General features: G+C 42.0%; 1 protein-coding gene and 1 long non-coding RNA gene across 9 annotated transcripts in view; one reads left to right on the forward strand and one right to left on the reverse strand.

The window, feature by feature from the left end:
- LOC6536321 (maternal protein pumilio) overlaps window positions 1-20,017 on the reverse strand; it is a 177,995-nt gene that overhangs the window by 30,613 nt on the left and 127,365 nt on the right. For 2 of the 8 annotated variants that reach the window (XM_015192179.3, XM_039376764.2), the window contains one exon: window positions 1,766-1,807. The exons of the other annotated variants lie outside the window; for them this stretch is intronic. In XM_015192179.3, the coding sequence (XP_015047665.1) occupies window positions 1,766-1,807 (42 nt within the window). The remainder of the gene's footprint in view (window positions 1-1,765; window positions 1,808-20,017) is intronic. 8 annotated transcript variants of the gene reach the window in all.
- On the forward strand, window positions 4,664-14,373 carry LOC120322027. The gene is made up of 2 exons (XR_005561783.2): window positions 4,664-13,754; window positions 13,814-14,373. It is a non-coding gene; the product is annotated as an uncharacterized LOC120322027 (long non-coding RNA).

The following is a 20,017-nucleotide window of genomic DNA, read 5'->3' on the forward strand; positions in this document are numbered from 1 at the left end:
TGCATAATAACTCGGTGGCTGCAAGTCGGGGTGGCAGATGCCCCTTTACTATGGCTGTGCCAACAATGAGGAATGGAAATTTGTGCTTAAATTTAAAAGTCGGTGCCATAAACAATACCAAAAAAACCAAAAAAAAAGTAAATAAATCGGGGCATATGTTGTGTCGGGCACCCACGTAATGACATTTTGATGACATTTTTTATTTACATTTGGCTTGCGTTTTGCTACACAGCCAAAGTGGAAATGCAACTGGCCTGGAGTTTATTTAGATAAACAGAAAGATGTGAGGATGTGAGGTTGTGAGCAATCAGCAACAGCAGGCCAATTAGTGAAGCCAGGCTAATAGAATTTTTGTGTTAATTTCATTGCAGGCTGTTGCGTATTCTTCACCCCTGCCTTGCACTTGCCTAATGACTGATTTCCAGAGCTATTAAATGGTTACACAGGATGCCAGGAGGATGGGGTGAAGGAGGATGGAGTAAAAGTCCTTTGGGACACCTCGTGCTCATTCCCCCAGCGGTCAATACAGAAAGCGAAAAGTGAGTTATCAAGCAAGCACTTTTCTAATTACGAATTCGGTCAACGCATCTCGGACCGTGGTTCATTCCACACTGGCAGAAAATATGCATTCTAATTTTTATAGGTTTTTTAACCTTTCCTTTAAACCATACTGAAGAAGTACTTCAATTGCTTATTTTAGCGAGAAAGTACCAAAATATGTTAAAAAGTTGAATTAATTTTTGCACATGGTTAAATAGGGTATATTTTTCTTTAAGTGCACCAGTCCAAGTCTGACTCTGACGGCCTGTTGACTGCGAAAGGACATTTGGGAGCTGGCTTTTGGGAGAGCGGGAGTGGGGATAACATTAGCCAGTGAAATTTCCCCAGGCCAATGTCCTGGCCGAAAATGTTGTTGTCTTTGCTGTTTGTGATGTTATGGATGCAACTTTAAATTGCTTTGCCAGCGCGAGAGTGTGAGGGTGAGAGTGAGCGAGAGACAAAGAGAGAGCACTGAGTTTTTCTAACAATTTTCCCCCCGGAATTTTCCCAACCGACAATGCAGAGGATTGCCACATTGCACAGACGGTCTGGTAGTGGGTTTATGGGTTTGGGTTTGGGTTTAGCTTTGGGTTAGGGCTGGGGTTGGGTTAGGGTTCGGGATGAGAAGGGGTCTCGATATTTTCATCGTCTGTCCGGAGCTCCGGTGGGAAATGCGCCACTGCACTGATTGCACTTTGGCTCAACATTTCACAGAGATACGACGAGGAGAGTGTGTTGTGTGTGTGTGTGCCAGGCGTCCGCCCGAAAATGTCTGAGTGCGTAATGCGTTTTCACGGAGGCCCCTCCTGGCCACCAGTGGGGGATTGTGGATTCGGGATTGGGGATTGGGTTGGGTTGGCGCCGGAGACAGCGGGACAGATATGGGTGATAAAGTGCAGACATTTGACAAATTAACTGCTTTGCGTCATGCGCCGGAAATGCTGCAAATCTCGTGCCGTCAATCGCCGTGTGCCTGCCGTTGTATGAAGCCCATATACCCATATACCCTTCTGCCCAATCCAAACCAGTCGATATTCCTGGACACTCGTGGCTCGCTCCGATCTGATTGATTTATGAAGCCAAACGGACTTAGACAAACAGGCCCACCACCACTGCCACTGTCACTGCCACTGCCACTGCCACTGAGGTGTGAGTTTTGATGCATTGCAATTGGAGACCCACCCACCACCGGTAAAATAAATGATAACAAACGAAAAACTCTTACTTGATTGTGGTTAAAAGCGAGCGAAAGCACGTCGTCACTTACCTAAAAAGAGAAAAGGGAAATAAATTATTAATTATTGTTATCATGATTTAAAGAACAATATTATTTCTAACTGGAATGAATTAGGTAGGGTTGATGTAAAACACCTTAGTCCTATACAACATTACAGAAACTATAAATTTGCTTTTAACGGATGGAAAAGTTTTTGAAAGCTCATGAGTAGCAGCTACATTGACCATTTTAATTCTGAAACCAAGTGAATTATATTTCACCCACGGGCAAGGGGAAGTCTTACATAAAACCCCCATTTCTGTCCCAGCTGCAACTAGCATCTAGAGAGTTACTCTCCTCCTGGGTTAACATACATAAACATTAGCCAAAGCATATAATAACCCAGCAACAAAGTCACCATAAAGACTGGTGGTGCTGCTGTTTCTGCTGGAGGGAAAGAACAGGCGTTCAAATTGTATTTAGTCGTAACATGCACACGCACACAAAGCGTGGAAAACGGCTTTTCCGAGAAACGAGGCAGCATGGAGAACATAAAACTATTGGCAACTGCGAAGCGGGGGAGGCCATATAAGAGCCATAATTTCGACACTAATGCCAGGCCACACAAAAATAGCTCTCCTCGGCGACCTTGTGGGTCTGCAAGTGGTCAGAGTTGGACATGTGTCAAAGGAAACCCTGATGGAGGGACGTCCCTCAAGGAAAAAGTGGGTGCTGGGCAAAGTCGCACCTGCGACTTGAACTATAAAGAAATATACTGAAAGAAATATGCGCTTAAACTCGAAAGATTCCTTCAAGTTGCAAGGAGTTATTCTGTAATCAATCAATAAGAAGTAGCTTTTAGGTTCCATCTAGCGATGTTTAGTTGCATCCCGTTGACTGAGTTGAAAGTTATGGAAATATATTTTACTTGCAGTGCATACGTATCTGGCAGGAAGCTTTGGTCATGACTGTGTCACGAACCTCGATAAAAATCAACAGTTTATGATGTCATGCGACGCATGATGTCCTTGAGAGTTGGGCACTGAAAGGATGCCACGGAGAGGACACGATGGAAATGTCATTTTTACAAGGCAACATCATCGAAAGGACATGCCAAACAGCAGTGGCCACTCCCCCCACCACCCCTCCAACGTTCCTATCTCTCCGAGGAGTCTGGCAAATGTATTGCCTTCTATTTGCATTTTCTATTTATTTCTTTATCCCTTTTTTTCTCTGCTGGCTGTCGCTCCCTTAGCTTCCTTAGCTCCCTTCGCTCGCCGAGCACTTGAGCTCGGGCCCGCCATTAGTGGCACGTCCTTGGATATTTCGTGTTTGTCCTGTCCTCCTCCACTTTGGCACTCATATTTTATTAAGTAGCAAAGTTGACAAGGGATTTGCACGGACAGGCGGTGGCGATGTCGGAGTGGAAGGTGGGTCTGTCATTTTGTAAAGTAAATATTGGTAATTTTTATTGAGGATTTTCCTTGATTTCCCTTTGAGCATATGGCTTATCCCAAAACTGGTCACAAACTTTCCCCCGACGAGCGAAATTAAGGGCATTTATTCTTGTCCACCCGAACAACTTGAACCCGAATCAAACTCAAATAACATTTGCGCAAAAGCCTAGCAACACTTGGAAATTAGACCAAAAAAAAAAGGAGAAATCATGGCAGAAAATTATTAGAAAAGTTTTTTTCCTTTCTCGGTTAATGGTAAATGGGAGTCGGTGCGAGAGCAAGGACGAAAACGCTTCGGTGCACAAATTTGTGGACCTGCGGCGCAAATTTGTACAAAATGCAACAGACCGTAAGAGACAACATAAGCGATAACACAACAACCAAGCCAAAACCGAACGAACCAGGCAGGAAGCTGCCTCGAGTTGTGTTCACAGCGGTTGCTAACAGGATTTCGCCCCTTCCCAAGGACCTCCTCGCACAGCCTTATATACACTCCCCCATCAACAATATCCATCTCTCTCCGCTGGTTACTATGGCGAAAAAGTGATACTGATGCTGAGAGGCCAAGTGTCGATGCATGGCATACGCAAATTGCCAATCGTTAAGTGAATTTCAAGTGTGTTGTCCCTCGAACTTAGTAAGGATAGATGCACAGAGAGAAAACGGAGAACTTTGTTTAATGTTAAGGAAACACTAAACTGCACTTTTTAAGTTGCACATAACATGCGCACAGGGGTATTTAACATTTCCATTGAACTCATGTCCTTGTAAGGAGGCAGTCCTTCTTCAGCGGCTGAATTACATTTCATAAATGTCTCCCCAAGAAGCCTTTGCCATGCATCATTTAACTTTGACGCCAACCTGTCCAAACACTTAAGTTCGTACCCAACCCGCAAAATTCCACGCTTCAAAGTCGGTGGAGCAGTTGAATCGAAGAGGTGTGCTACGCAACGTTTTCATTTTCATGGCTTTCAACAATAAAAAAAAAAACGGTTGTAAAATATTTAAAAATCATACCCAGGCGAGCAAACGAGCCTTGAAAACACCTAAAGAAAAGGACTCGCAAAGGAAATTGTGAAAGGAATGGAAAGATTTTGGCTTAAATATGCACAACGATGGATGAAAAAATTGTGTTGGGAGTTGAGTATGCGGAAAATGGTGAAAACTCTACTTGATTCACATATGTTGGCGTGTATATGCCCGAATTGGCCCACAGCATTGAATGTAGCATATACATATATATGCCAGATTCTGTACATATCATTGGATATGTGTGTGTGTATAAATAAAATACCATATTCCCTGACATGAATATTTAACAATGCAACACAACGACAGCCAGCCTGCTGCATTGGTAAAATATCACAAAATATTCATTTCAATTTCATTTGCTTTTTTCGAACTTCGTTTACATTTTTATTCCTTTTTATTTCATTTTCCCCCTGCCATTTGTTTTGCATTTTAGTTTTGTTTGTTATGGTTTTCTTTCCAGGGTAGTTTTTTTTTATATTTGTACTACAATTTATGATTTGGTTGCAGTTATTCTGTTATTCGTTTGTTAACATTAAGATTAAGAAATTGTATACATTTGAAGTTATATTTGTGTGCTGATTTTTGCACCAATTTTGTAAAAGAAGATGAATAAAAACCGCACTTCCTAAGAGAAAAATCCTTTTATTTATTAATTTTACGTTCCCAGTCCCAATTTATTTATTTGAATGTGTCGGTTTTCAGCGTTTTTTGACGCATAACAGCAGCAGCGCAATCAAGAAATTCCATGATGCAGTAATTTTGCATGACAGATTAATAAGCCTTCTCTCTCCAATGCGCCAACAAAAGAATTGACATTAAATTGTAATAAATAGGCAAACAAGAATACTACGACCCACTTCATGTGGCATGGCAAAACTCCAACAGAAAGCAACAGAAGCAAGGGAAACAAATTGCCATGGCAAACAGCAGGAGCAGTAGCATGTAGCATCCTGAAATGCTGAAATGTGTAAGAGGGCAAAAAGACTGAGCAACGTCTGCAGTTGAAACGAATTTAATTTTCTACTTTTTATTTTTATTTATTTTACTTTTTTCGCGTCTGCCAGACACAAACAGAATAACAAGCCGCAAGCCTGAGGCTGACATTTCTCCTTAAGCAACCTACCACCTACCACCTATCTTACCTTGCGATTTTCTTTCGCTTTTCCACCGCTCACCCCAGGTCGGAAAATAGTGGAAACTTTTGATAATTACATTTGGCGGCTGTTGCTTTGGCAGCTAAGCCAAAAAAAAAGTGCAAGCAGCGGTCTCCTTGGAAAAACCCGCAACCCAGGGGATAAGAAGTTTAAGCAATATGGTTGTAAGAAGTTGTTACGTTGACGAAATAAAATAAAAAATATTTCAAATATTTTAATGCCTGCATAAAACATAATGTTCAAAGTGGTATATTTCTTTGTTGTGTGTAAGCATTGTGTATCCTTCAATACTTGACTAGCCTTTATTTACGTAAAGTATCTGCTTTTTAGGCTTAAAACTCCGGCAAACCTTGGTGCTCAGAGGAATTCCTCCTGAAAGGCTAATCCACAAGTCATATAGAAACATCGTGTAGATGTTTTCGCCTTCTTCGACTTCCTTGCAGCCGCACATCTTTACAATCGAGAACAGAGAGCTGTCAATTTTTCGTAAAGAAATTTTAGCCCCTGCCCTGTGAAAATGCCTGCTTGAAATTTATTTCATTTTATGCTCGCGCTTTTCCTCTTTGTGCATAAAACATGGGAAATGGAAAAGCGAGGGTAAAGGGAAAAGGGCATAGACAGATGGCAGGGAGCCACCTTCGGGCAATTTCTTAAACTAATTTGGCATGAGGCGGCTGTGGTGGCGGTATTCTCTCTTCATCTTCGTCGTCATCTTCATCTTCATCTTCAGCTCTAGGGCCACCAGGGCACCAAAAACTTCGGCGTCGTCGTCCTCTCGGCGGTTTTGTGTGCCTTTTACGTGCAACCAAAAGTATGCAAAGTGAAAGCGTTTACTGGAGGCTTTGGTGGCGGATGGGCTGAGGGGCGGAACTTTTGATGTTTTTTTCCGGTCCTAGGGCTTCTGGGGCCGCAAAGTATGCGGCAATTATTTTATGGTCGAGCATCAATCGGTTTGGGGGCATTTCAGTAATATCCGGCTTAAAAATTTCAATATAGTTTCATCGCAATCGATGGGCTGGGGCGAATAATAGATGCCCAGAGTGGGAGACATGAGCATAGTTAATTGCTTTTTGCCATGACAAAACAGGGAGTTTTCAGAGTCTTTAGATGTATATATATATTTGTGCTGGCTGTGTGCAAGGCCTGAGGAATTTAAATAGTTCTCTGAACCTGACAGCTGAATGGAAGAGGAGAAGCTTTTCGGGGTGGCTGACAAACTCAAGAGATAAGGACAAGAGTCCTAGACTAAATCGCAGGACAATTAAACTTTTAAGCAGGCAAGCGACAAACGACAAAACGACATGATGAAATGCATGTAAATGGAAAATAAATATCAAAAGCAGTCAGAGATGGCGAGATACACAAGCAGGACTATCACATGCCACAAACGGAGACAGGACAACAGGACAACAGGCAACGGGATTCACCCGGATCCAGATACAATGGTTTCCAGCAACAAAATATAGCTAGAGAGGGATGGAAAAAAAGGAGTAGAGCCAAGCCGCTTTTATTATTGTGAGCTACAGGCTACTGGCTACAGACTACAGACTACAGAAGACAGGCTACACAACAGCCGCAACAGTTCACATGGCTCATTTTCTTTGGTCAAAGGAAGCAGGATATACTCCCCCGCAAGGAGCAGGACAGCAGTTTTTTACACAATACAATATTATTCATATTGTATGGTGTATGTTTATGAAATATGGCAAATGTCATTTAGCATGACAGCTTGATGATAATAATACGAGCAAGAAACAGCAACAATAGCTCGCAGGACAATGCGAAGCGCAGTTGGATAAAGTCTACGTCCAAAGACAGAATCTTCACCAGCCAGTTGGAGACTAAAGAAAAGGTGAAAGCCGTTCCAAAGCCCACCCCCTCAAAAAAAAAAAAAAAAAAAAACAACACAAAGCTAGGCAAATGGCCAAATGGCAGGGGGAAAGTCCTTACAGAAAGTATCTTCTTGGCCAAAAGAGTTGCCCATGACAGGTAATCAATTTGAGATTTATCAAAAGGCTGGTGAGCAAATGGATATTTGATAGAATGTAACATGACATGCAATACTTTTGTCAATTTTATATTAGGTTTTATTATTCATTTCCATTTGTTTCAGCCTAAAAAGATTAACAATTTTTGGTCCTGTTGAATGAAATGGAAATTTTTGCTTTAATGTTACTAAAATGTTTATACTCGCTTTTAATTAGGTCTACAGCATTTGAAGTTCATTTAGTTTGAAATGTTTATATGTTCAAAATTTGATGGTTTTCAGCCTATGGAAGCTCAAATTAAGATTGGAATATCAATCTGACACATTTAAAGCAATCAAAACGAGTTTATTAGCCATTGGGTGAACTTGAGCTCTCCCTCTTTTTTTTAAGAGGCGTAAAACAAACTACCTTTATCAGAAACAGGACGTTTTTCAAGCTGCTCGGACTTTTGCCCCGGTTGCAACTGCTGCCAAAAACCACAAAAGCGCATTTTGTGTAAACCGATTCGACCGCAAAGCAATTGCAAATGCGTACGCACATGGGTGCCGAAAGGGGGGCGGTTTTCCCAGGTCTGTTTGGGTGGTGAAGGCAGTGGTGGGCGGTGGGTGGTGGAACAGTTGGCAGCACACACACACAGTTAAGCGCCTGACTGAGCACAAGCGTCGGCGGCAGGTGTGGTGCACTGTTGCTGTTGCTGCTGTTGCTGTTGTTGCTGTTTCGCTTCCTGCTGCCATTTCTCGTTCTGCTGCAAGTCGCCATTTTGGGCAAAGCGGCAGCCGGAAATGCGGTTACATAATCTCCATATCCGGCGGGGCAGAGCGGTGTGGCATGTCAGAAACTGTAGCATACTTTTTGGCACATTATTAATTTTTAGTTTTTGCTGGCCAGGATTTGCGTTGGTCCTGCGCGCTCTTCTGCAGGAAAATAAATTCATTTTCGGTTTCTGCATCTGCCCGCTGTCCGTTGCATATTTGATGAATATTTAAAATATCAGCAGTAAAATGAATCGGTTACGCTGAATACCTTCCACAGAAATACAAATAAGTGAATTGTATAAACATTTTTTAGCGTCGAAAATATATTTTTTCAATAGCTACACATATCATAGTTTACTGTCATCTTTCAGGCACGTAACTATTGGGTTTGAAATTATTAAATGAATTATTTTAAAAGGAAATAAGGCTTAAATTCGTAGTATCCTGTCGCTGGGCTTAAAATATTGCAATAAACAATTGGACTTTTAAAACCGTGTTTGGAGAAACTAAATATTTCACTTTATCTCGCATCTTGCTTCCTTTGTGAACATCCGTTTGCAGAACCGCAATGAAAATTCCCGGAAGTTGTGCATAAAATGGGCTATGCATACGGAAATCATCAACTCAATGGCTGAACAAACAAAACGAACGAAAGAGAGGGGAGTAGGCAGAGCTATAGAGACAGAGCATGGACTTTTTGGGTGGAGTAAGCGGTGGAGGGTAACAATGGCAAATGCGAATGACGCCAAACGAATGACCAAAAACAATGCAAAACTGCTGCCAACGTCCGGCACAAAAGGACTATGCCAGCGGGAAAGAGACAGATAGAATGGCAATGAGAGAGACAGGAATAGGGAGTCCACCGCAGACTGTGCTGATGATGATGATGGTGATGGCGATGGTGATGGTGGGGTGATGGTCACCCCCGGCGACCTTCAGCGATGGCCTGTGTTATGAATAGTCTGCAAGTGGCCGGATTGAAAAAGAGAAACAGATAGAGAGGGGACTACGTGCAGCGAAAGAGACGGGAGAAGTTGGTCTGCTCAGTTGACCAGAAACCAGAAGTTCAGTAGCTCCATTTCGCTCGCACTCCTACTCTCACTCCCGCCGCCGCCGCCTCTGTCAGGGTCGATTTCACATTTATTTATTGTTTCAACTGCCCAGCCCATGGAAAATCGTTGGCTGCGGCCTTTTTCCCCGCACACCGCCACACTTTGTGCGGTTGAAAACTCGCATGACTCATTTGATTTCAATGGCCCAACTTGTTCATTTGGCAGCGAAAGTATTTAACATTTCCCCTGGAACAATGGCCAGCAAATTGAATGGAATGGTGCGAATGTGTTTGGGAAATCTCAATTGAATTAAGTGTTTGGCTGGGGCAGCCAAACGAACGTGATATATGGAGGATCTTTAAAGAGCGACTATAATCAAACTAAGTGAGTGCGCGTTGAAGGTTTTCTTCCCTAAAATGTATAGTTAAATGTGGAGTTTCTATGTTTTGAATTATTGGAATTATAAAATGAGCTATTTAGTGAAATACATAGAGTGTATGTATTCCCAATTTTCCACTGTTCTGCACCCAGTTGGTCATAGGTCCCAAATCCGATCTAATCATAATAGCAGTCGGACCAAAGGGGTCGGCGAATAAACCGCAGAATGAAATGGAGCCAGAATGATATGGATACTGATGTCCTGCCACCGACGCTGCTGAAGAGCTTTGCAGCTGTAAGCGCTTTACCAGTGGCGGCGAAGGCGGCGGTGGGGAAAAATATAACAGAAGGGGTAAACTGGTATACTGGTACTGGTAGTGGTTCACATCCCTGGCTGATTCCGTAATGCGCTTCTGCCGGACGGAAGCTGACGGGCAGCCAAGGGATCCTAGTGCACAGATTTGGTGTACATTTTGTAATAGTTGCTAAGGATTAAGCCCCAAAACCAGTGCATTGTCCTTCGGGCGAAAGAGATGGGGCGCCACCGAATCGAAAGAGACGGGGAGATACGCATAAATGTTTAATAACTCAAGTAGAAAATTACACATTTTTCGGTCGTGTTCCATTTGTTGTGCTGAAGAATTTTTTTTGACCGCGAGGAAACGACGAACCGCAAAAACATATTTTACATAATTTCGTAAAGTTCAACTTGATAAACAATTTCATTGAAAGCAAGCAAAAGATGCTTAACAGCAACGCCAGCCAGCCGAACAACAACAATGAAGTCTAATAAAAGGAATTTCGCTTTCATGTTCAACGGCCATAAGGGTGAAGGGGTACTAAGAATGGGATGCGAGACATTGCTCGCTTTTCCTTATTTTCCCTATTTTCCCTGCTACCTTTTGGGGGGCGGTGTGGAAACTTTGGCCTGCCACTTTATAAGCTTTTCCTCAACATGCACACACGTGCACACAGAGCAACATGCAATGTAAACATGACACAACAAAGGTGCGTCGTTCGTACTTTTATAACCCGCAGCAACTGAAACCAAGCAGCAGAATTACACGGAAATACTCTACGAAATTGGAATATGGTTATCTTTATCAAAACCATCTGCAAACCAACCTTTCACATTTGGGCATTTTGGTGATAAATAGTCTACATCAACATATTTCTTTAGGGCTTCTTATTTTCCCTGAGCTCCAATATTGCCAGTCAGTCCTTGATTTTAGAGTGTAAAATTCGTCGTACACGAGTTTATTTTCTTTTCAGCTTCTAATGCTTAAAGGCGTTTAGCAGTTGCTATTTTGTTGTTCCTGCTTTGCTGCCTGCTGCTCTCCCTTTTTGTTGTTGTTGACAAGTGCAGGCAACACATTTTTGTTTAAATTTCAATCAAAAACAATTTGAAAAGCTCGCCGTGAGGCTCTTGCCGAGCGAAGGAAATCCAGCAGTGGCTGGGAAAATTGGGTGTGAGCGTCTGAAGTTAGACAGGTATGCAATGTGTAGTGCAGTGCTTCAAATTATTCACATATGGCTGAAGTTCGTACTTGCTGCTTTTGTTTTACTTCTTGGCAAATGGCGCCTCGACTGCTGCAACAAGTTAGACAAACACAAGCACACAGCGAGTGTTTTCTACACACACACATACACACGTACACACACGCACGCAAACGAACAAATACAAACGCACTGGAAAATGCACAAAATTGCCGTTGGTAAATCAACAGAGCCGCAGACGCAAGCCCCAAAAACCTTATGATTTTCCTGCCCCTTGCATGCTATGCATTTCACTTTCCGGCTCATGGAATCGTTATGTTAAACTATAATTTTCCATGGGTTTTAGGGGGGTGGAGTGGAATATGCAAAAGACCGAATGGGGTTTGGGGTTTTTCTCGGCGTGTGCAACATGCTAAAGTTTTTTACATAATTAGAAATATGAAGCAGCCAGGGAGTCAGGGGTGTGCTTGGTGCAGCATGAATGTGGAGCCTTTAATAATGATTTGTTTTAAGGTTCATTTGCCCTGCCAGCCGCACATAGAAAGAGAGGCCCACACGAGCATAGAAAGAGTGAGCAGTATGTAGAGCCTTAGAGGATTTCTCCCCACTTTTTCTTTTTCCTGCTGAAGTGCAGTGTAAATGTCTTGACTTTTTGTGTTTGTTGAGCCCTTAAGCACTTTTTGTGAGAGGCACGTAGGCAAAAATTGTAACAAAAGATGAAAATATAGTGGGAGTTGTTGCAAAACTGAAGGGGAAAATAACTGGAAAATATGTGGAAAAGTGGCAAAAAGTGGGAAAAAGGAAGTCAAGTTCGTGCCTGGGCATTAATGAAAAGGCTGCTCACTCATCGACTTCCTTCCTCTGGAGCTCAGCTATTATGCAAAATAATATTTTTGACCCTAAATGTTTCATGTTGCTCGCACATAACGAGGTAAATTTGGACATTCGGTTTGCTGTTAGCCTTTGTATATTTTTAATTAATTAACCTTGTGTTGGTCAAACCAATTTACCAAAATGTTATAAAATTCTTAAATTATAATCGTCGTGGGCTAAAAGGATAATCTAATAAATAATTGTATATAAAATGAGAATAATAAATTGTCTTAACAAACTTTCTAGTCATCGATTAGCTATATAAAATATTCTCTGTAGGAAACCTCATTTCCAAACACATAATTACAGAAGCACCGAGAAAATAAATTAGCAATTAAATCCAGGCAGTTAAAAGCCTACCCGCAGGCAAATGAAAACCCACCCACTTGGGTTTTCCCCACTTTTCCTCACAACTTTTGCCTTCCTTTGCCCCTCGGAGGCATTCAAAAAGTTATACTAATTGCGTAATAATCTTATTACATTTAAAAATACATTTACAAAAGCATTTATACCTGCCCCCAAGGCCAATGACAACAGACAGGACGCGGGGAGGGGGACAGGAAGTAACTGATGGGGGTGGGGGTTGGAGAAAGTGGGGCGGGTGAAGGGCTTTCCTTCCAGAGAAAGCCAGAGAAAGGACAGACAGCATTCAGTCAGCGCGAAGCTGCAGACGAGCAAGAACAATGATCCACCGGAAGCATTGATAAATGAATGAGCCCACAACAGTCAACCAACCACTTTTCCTCATTTTCCTTCGCGCCCTTGAGCGGAAACTCCAATCAACTTGAACATCTTACAGCTAGCTAAAGTGAGGAAATAAATCTAAACATTCCACCACGAGGCAAACTGTCAGAATTATGCCAAAGCTTATGAATATGAAAAAGCCTGAGCGAAGAGGGACCGACCGACCATGACAAAAGTTTTCCTCCAGACGTCTTGGAATTTCCAGTGGTAAGAAACAGTAAGAAACCCCAAACATACCGAGCCCCAAAACCCATTACAAGACCTCTGGTATAATGAGTAAAATGTCACAAGTTGACGCAAGTAAATATTTAAATGTCAGATTTCCATGTGGAACGAGAAACAAACCCACGAAAAATATGTCTCATAATTCGGATGTAGAAGTTGAAAGTTGGAAGCTGCTGACATTACCCCGAAACTTTTTTGCTCCATGATATACCCCAACTTTAAAACGCAAAACGCTCGGCTTTGCGCTGGCCAAGGAGAAATGCGGGCCAGAAAACTTGAAAGAACATTTCCAAACTGACTTTGCATCCGGGGATGGTCTGCAGACAGATAGACAGGGAAACTCGCTTTCGCATGTATGTATGCAAAATATGCTCGACCGCCGTTTGACATTTACAAATGACAAACATTTGACAAACAAAATGCTTTTTCTTTGTTTGCACTCGTCTTGTGTGTGAGGAAAGCGTTTAATGTGGGCTCGCCCCAACAAAAAGAGGACTACATGGCATATATTTGCCAAGGACCCGCAGCAATTTCTTCACTCACCTTTTGCACTGCCATTTGGTTTATTGCGCCCCCGGAAAAACGGAAAAGCGGAAAAGCGGAAAAGCGGCGGTGGTAACAACAAAGAGCCAAATAATTAAATGAAATGCGAGACAGATAGATGTGGACTGAGCGAGAGAGGGAAGTTTATTCTCAGGGGTTGTGTGCCAATGTAAATAGAACTTTTCATGGCAATTAAAATAAATATGTTGGTCGAGGGAATATCCAAAATTTTAATGAATAATTTTAAGGACGAATATTATATTTAACTGCGTGATACAAATTCCCTTGAAAAACTTTCAGGTATTTATGGTTGGTTACTTAAGTACCAGCAGTCTTGCATTATATAAATTCATTTGCAGCAACTATAAACTTTGTACTCCATGGAACTTAAACCAGAGGAAAACTCTGGCCGCACCTGAACATTTCTTTTTGCAGTTTGCAGGAGAAAAGCTTGACCACAAGAATTGGTAGCAGAGCTATAGAACTCTTGGCTTAGAATTCTTGGCTTAGTTTATGAACGGCAGTTATGTTTAATTTACTTCAGGCTCGGAAGACTTTCCCCCAAAGCCATTTCCACCTGCAGTCGTTGGAGATGGAAGGAAGTGGAGCGTTTGGCGGCGGCCTCGGGTGGCAATATTCCTGTTAATAACTATGTCCAACATTCGCATCAACCGCCCACCCAACCGTTCAGTCCATTGCGACTAACAAGCTGCATGTCATTACTTCTAATAAACCCCAGGGAGTGTCCTGCACACAAGGGTCCTGTGTGTGGCCATTGTCAAGCTGCCCCGAAACGCACCCAGCTAAAACGGAAACAACGCACTGAATATTCACCACACTGAAGGAAAAGTGTGACAAAAACTATCAATATTTTGTAGTTTCAAATATTACTCTTACAAACAAGAAACTGGAACTTTAATTAACTAATTTACTACCCTACACCCTGGGTTTCTCTCCTCTTTCTTATGTCATTATCTTTTTAATATTTCTTTCAGTGCACCGCTGCCCAACTTGCTTTTTACCTTTAGCTATTTTTCCTGTTGGTCATTTGCCTGTGGAGGTGGAAGTTCTGCCTGTGTAAATATTTGGCTTTAATAGAATAAAATGATGAGCTGCTCGGTACCGAAAAAATTATTTACGGCCCTCATAACAAGGAAGAGCAGAAGGACGAGCCAACGACAGGAAAACGCAGGAAGAAGGAAATGGAGGAGAAGGAGGAGCTGGAGAAGGAGGAGCTATGGAGAGATGGACGTGAAGGACTCGGGCCAAGCCCTGGGGCCAAAACACTTAAATTAATAAAGTAAATAATAAGAATTACGCACAGGACGAGCCGAACACAGAGAGAGAGAGAGAGCGAGGAGAAATGAATAAGGACAACGACCAGGTGGCAGGCTCAAGTCCTAAAGCGTTGAAAGTGAATTAAATGCCATTTGTGGCTTAAAAAATGGCGCCAGGGAAGCGAATGAATTTTACGCGCAGCAACCTGGATGGGATTTTTGGACTCTTCCCGTTTTCCCACTTTTTTTTTACCAAAAATGTTGTCGAAAAACACTTGAATTTCGGCCAATGTTTTGGGGACGAAAATGAAAGCCAAAAGATGCCGCACTCATTTTGTTTGGGGGCATTTTTGCGTTCGCTGATTAATTTATGGCGGACATTTTGTGGCTCTAGAATGTAATCACATTTTAGCAGTTAGCGCCTAATCCCGCTCAATATGGCTTAGCTACGCCTGCTCCTACGGCCAGTCGTCCTTTTCATTCTGCTGGCTGGCAGCTTAAGGCTCCAAAGCCCCCTGATTGAATCGGAAAATAATTATGCGGACTCTTCTGTGGCTTCACTACGTCGAGTCCTTTTCTTTTTTTTTGGGCTTGGCGGTTTGTTGTTGAAGATCGATTGTTGGAAGGACTTACCTACAATGAGAAGACAAATTAAATTTTGATTAATTTTACAAGCAACAATAAATGGGCAGAGAAAGAATGAGAAGGAACAGCAGCTCAGGACGACGGCAGGCCTCCTTGTCAAAATCATTTAAATAAATTGCTTTCTTTTGCCTAATTTAAAGGCCTACTTAAAAATCCATTACAAAATTTGCATAAATCTATAAAAAGACAAACAAGTCGACGAGCGAACTGAAAGGATCAGAACGAAAGTCGTTTTTGAAATACAGTAAAGGAGTTTTCGTTACTCTACAGAGTCGTTAGACTTTGAAGTTTCAGCATACATTTTTGATAAAGTATTTTTAATAAAGATAATACTTCACATATATTTAAAATTCTTTAACGTTTATAATACGTTTAAAGCTCAAGAAAAGAGTACGTAAATTTCGTCGTGTTTGTCGCAGTCGCAACTCGGAACTTGATGAAATTGACAAGAAGCTGTCATTAATTTGCATCAAATCAATTTCCCTTCGACAGCTGCCGGGCCAAAGGAGTCTTGTCCTAGGCATGTCCTGGCATAAAAATGCAAATTTGTTTTGGCTTTAAAGGGCCAAGAGGCAAAGGACCTGGACCCGGACCCGGACCCAGACCCACCCTCTCATTGGCTTTGGCTTTGGCATATGTGACATGACAACAAATAAAATTGCTAAAATATTATTACAAGTAATAGGACCAAGCAGCAGGGAGGCAGGCAGGATGGTTGGCAGGCAAAACATAACGTAACCACACCCATTGAAAAAGGGTGTTTGGTGTTGATATCGACGCTGATGATGATGATGACGAGGATGCCGACGCCGACGCCCTCAGACGCTATCGATGGGCATATCCATGGCAAAGGCTCAGGCTCAGTCCTCCTTTTTCGAAGTGCGGTTAGACGTGCCCAAAATACATTAAAAGTTATACAACAAATGGCAAGGCGGTAAGGGGATGGGGTGGGTGGAAAATTGGGAGAAAGTCTCAACATTTTCTATACAAACAAATTGCTGCGTACGCGACTTGAAAGCCAAATTTGATTGATGTTGCATTCTATAGTCGGCTTTTAGGTTCCATAGCCGTATAAGTTGTAACACAAAATGGATAAATGAAAGTGGTTAATACCCTGCACTCAGAACTTACAGTCAGCACTAATAATTCTGTTGTTGCCGATTCGAAACGTGAAATTTGTTTACCAAGAGCAATCGACTCCCGCTGTTGTAGGGTATCGCTGAAACGTTGTTTTCATAATGCGATTTTAAGTGTTTATTGTTGTGGAATTAAACGAAACTTTCTTCGTCAAAACGTTTCAACAAATTTGTTACTCGAACTCGAACTCGAATGCTACAAGAATAAGAATCAAATTGAGTGTGACTGCGTTGATGAAGTTGTGATGACCAGACTTTCGGCAATGAGTCATTGCAGAATGATGGAAATGGATGGAGGTCGCCGCGCCCGGGGTTAGGATAATTGAAAATCTGTCAACACTTTTACTAGAGCATGGCGAAGCGAAATAAAATTGCAATTTCTGCAAACAAGAATGTCATAATTTTTCGGAGGCCGTCTGGGGGAGGGAATGGATGGGGGTGCCAAACTGTCGCAGCGACGAGCAGCTGTTGGCCAACGAGAATTCTCTGTTGGCCCTATTTATAAAACAATTTTGGTTGCCGTATACCGCCTGCCGTCTTCCGTTGCAGATTTATTGAAATCTTTCTGGTCAGTTGTTGGCCTGTGTCAGTTGATTTTGGGTCTGTATTTTTTGTAATTGTGTTTTTTTTCCTTCTTTTTTTTGGTGGCATAGTTGAGCCCATTTCTGTCCAATTAAAACGCTTCTAGCCTTCATTTGAAATTGAAATAACGAAATACGCAAACAGATTTGCTGCTGCAGCAGACAAAATGCATTCTAGCGAACTACAAATTTTCAAATTGGGCATAAAAATATAAATCCCGCTACAAAAAAGGGGAATTTTGGCATTATTTGTGAGGGATTAAAAATCAACCAATTGCACCGATATGTGCTCTTGGGAATAGCTTGTTAACGAGAACATGAAAAAGCTTTACATTGTGGGCACATTTTACGTTTAATTAATTCATATGCCGTGGCCATCAAATATTGTTTTGTTAATAAAAATACATTGTATAGAACTGTCGATACTACTAAAGCCAACATCTCACAATTAATTGGACTTATTCAAACATCGTGTTAACATTCCAAAATAACCATCTACAAAACTGAAAATTTGTTGTTTAAAATATCTATATCTATATGGGGAGCCGTCTTCTTTAATGGTTTCTCGTTTATAATGTTGCAGATGCCCATTAAGATATCAGAGTCACCAGCATGAGAGCATCAACAATCTTCGTCGACTGACTTCCACTTGAATCTCAAAATGGGTGTAAAATTCGCACTTAAAATTTGCTTTTATGCCCATATCCTGGCAATTGCACCGGGGTAACAAGTGGGCGTGGTCCTCTGCCCACACACACACACATACGAGCGCTTTTATAAATTTTAGGCCATAAAAACCCAAGTCGGGCCATTTTTGATGTTATGCGATATATGCGACTGGCACCGCAAAGTATGCAACATTTATTTTTAATGCCCGCCAAACATTTCCGTGCCCCATTTTCCACGAGCCAAAAAATAAAGGGTGGAAAACCCAACAACACTGCAGCACACACAAACATATATGCTGCACATAGATATATATATATTTTACGCGCTTAGAATATCAATTTGGCGAATGCGATTTGGTCATAAATGCCAAAAAAGGAACAACAATAAATTCAGGCGTGCAGCATCCGCAAAAATGGAGGTGGAGGTGGTTATGGCAGCTTTTCCGCCGTTGCCCTTTGGTGACATGTTTTCCTGCGGTTTTCCAAGCGCTTTTTTAATACCGCAAAAAATTGCGTTGTAATTTTTGGTTTCTCTGCTGCGCGACAAAATCCAGCTTTTCGCTGAGCTGCAAGCTGCAAGTGGACATGTTGTGGTTGTATTGTTTGTTGAAATTAAATTATGCGGTTGTAGCACAACATTCGAAAGAACATGAACATTGTGTAATACAAATGCGAAATAACGAGCGCATTTTAATTGGCAAATTCTGAACGCTGAAAGCTACGTTTTAAGAGCAACATTTCTGATTCACTTCGCAGAATTTGCTACCTAATTAAAAATGAGCGGGCAAAAATGCCAAAAGTCGCCCCGCTTTTGGGGTGGAGGACGGAGGTTCCATCTTCAGGACTTTGACAGTTTTCAGTTGTAGATGTCTCCCCAGCCGTTTTGCCGGCTTCCGTCCGCCATTTCTATCGCTTTTTTCGCTTTACAACAAAGCAATTTCCGCAGACGACACTCTTCGCTCAAAAAGAGAGCGCGTAAAAAAGATTTCTTCTTCTCTGTTCATAGGGAGGACTTTGCTCGTCGTTTTTTTTCTCGTCTTTTTTTTTTCTCCTTTGCATGGCACTTAAAAAATTTACAAAGTGCTTTGTGAAGGAGACCAAAACGCTTCAACGCTCCCGCGGCTCCCGCTGTTGGCAATGAAGTGCAAATTGCAGTGCAAAGTGTCCGCCAGCCACCTATCTGCCTCTCTTTCTATCTGTTCCATCGCTCCATCTCGTTCTGGCGCACTCTTTTTGGTTTTGCAACTTTTGCTTATTTGTCACACGAATTTTTTGCGAACTTTTTTATGCAGCTGCTGCAGCGAGGAAGTCACTTGCAGTTGTTACCGCGACTCCCACTCAGTTTCACCCTCCCTTTCACGCTTTCTATAGCCATCGCTTTCGTTCCGTATATTTCCCTCTTTTTCTCCGTGTTTGGCAAACTTTTCGCTGCCACGCCTTGTCATTTGTCCTGCCATTGGTCGACCGCCCCTTGTAGTTTTAATTGTGTTCGGTTTTTGTTAGCCGCGTTTCTTCAAGTGGCTCCCCAAAGAACGGAAAGGTATCCTAAAAATCTCAGAGGCTTTCAACATTACCTTAGTATTTAGGAGCTATTCTTGCCACACCTCTCAAACATTAAACTATGTTTATTCCTGATCTTTAACCACATCGGCACATCATTAAACTCCTCGGCAAGAAGTGGCTGCACAACAGAAGTGTTTAATTATTAAAGAACAATTTCAATGATAAATAAATGTGGGGCGTCCGTATTGTTGTGCAGTTTTTATCTCACTTGTGGCACACTATTTGCTTTTCCCGAAAGCGACAGCAATTGGGTATGGACTGAAACCCAACCAAACGTACCGTATAAATAAATGTTATTGACAATTAATTTCTGGCTCGCAATCAATTTGCGTTATTTATTGTACAGTAGTTCGTATCCTCCAAGCGACTGGGGTGAAATTTAAAAATTTAAGTCGTGCCAGTGAAATCTCATATTTCACTTTCCAGCATGGTCTATCATTTTGTTAGCGGAAATTTGCTCGCCCACATATTTGAGCGCCCAACTCTCCTGCGTCCCCTCACCCCGCCGAACAAGAGAGGAAGGTTAAATTGTAATATTTCGTCACCTTTGCAAGCAGTCCGGGCCAAAAAGGCAAAAGCTCTGCATAATTTAGCAGGCAGCAGACAGTGAAGCGAGCCCCATGATGTATGCTATGCTCTAGGAGAAGGCACAACAACGCACACACTCGCAGCTGCCATTACCATATCACACAG

The sequence above is a fragment of the Drosophila yakuba genome, chromosome 3R (assembly GCF_016746365.2).
Source record: "Drosophila yakuba strain Tai18E2 chromosome 3R, Prin_Dyak_Tai18E2_2.1, whole genome shotgun sequence".
NCBI classification, from domain to species: Eukaryota; Metazoa; Arthropoda; class Insecta; order Diptera; family Drosophilidae; genus Drosophila; species Drosophila yakuba.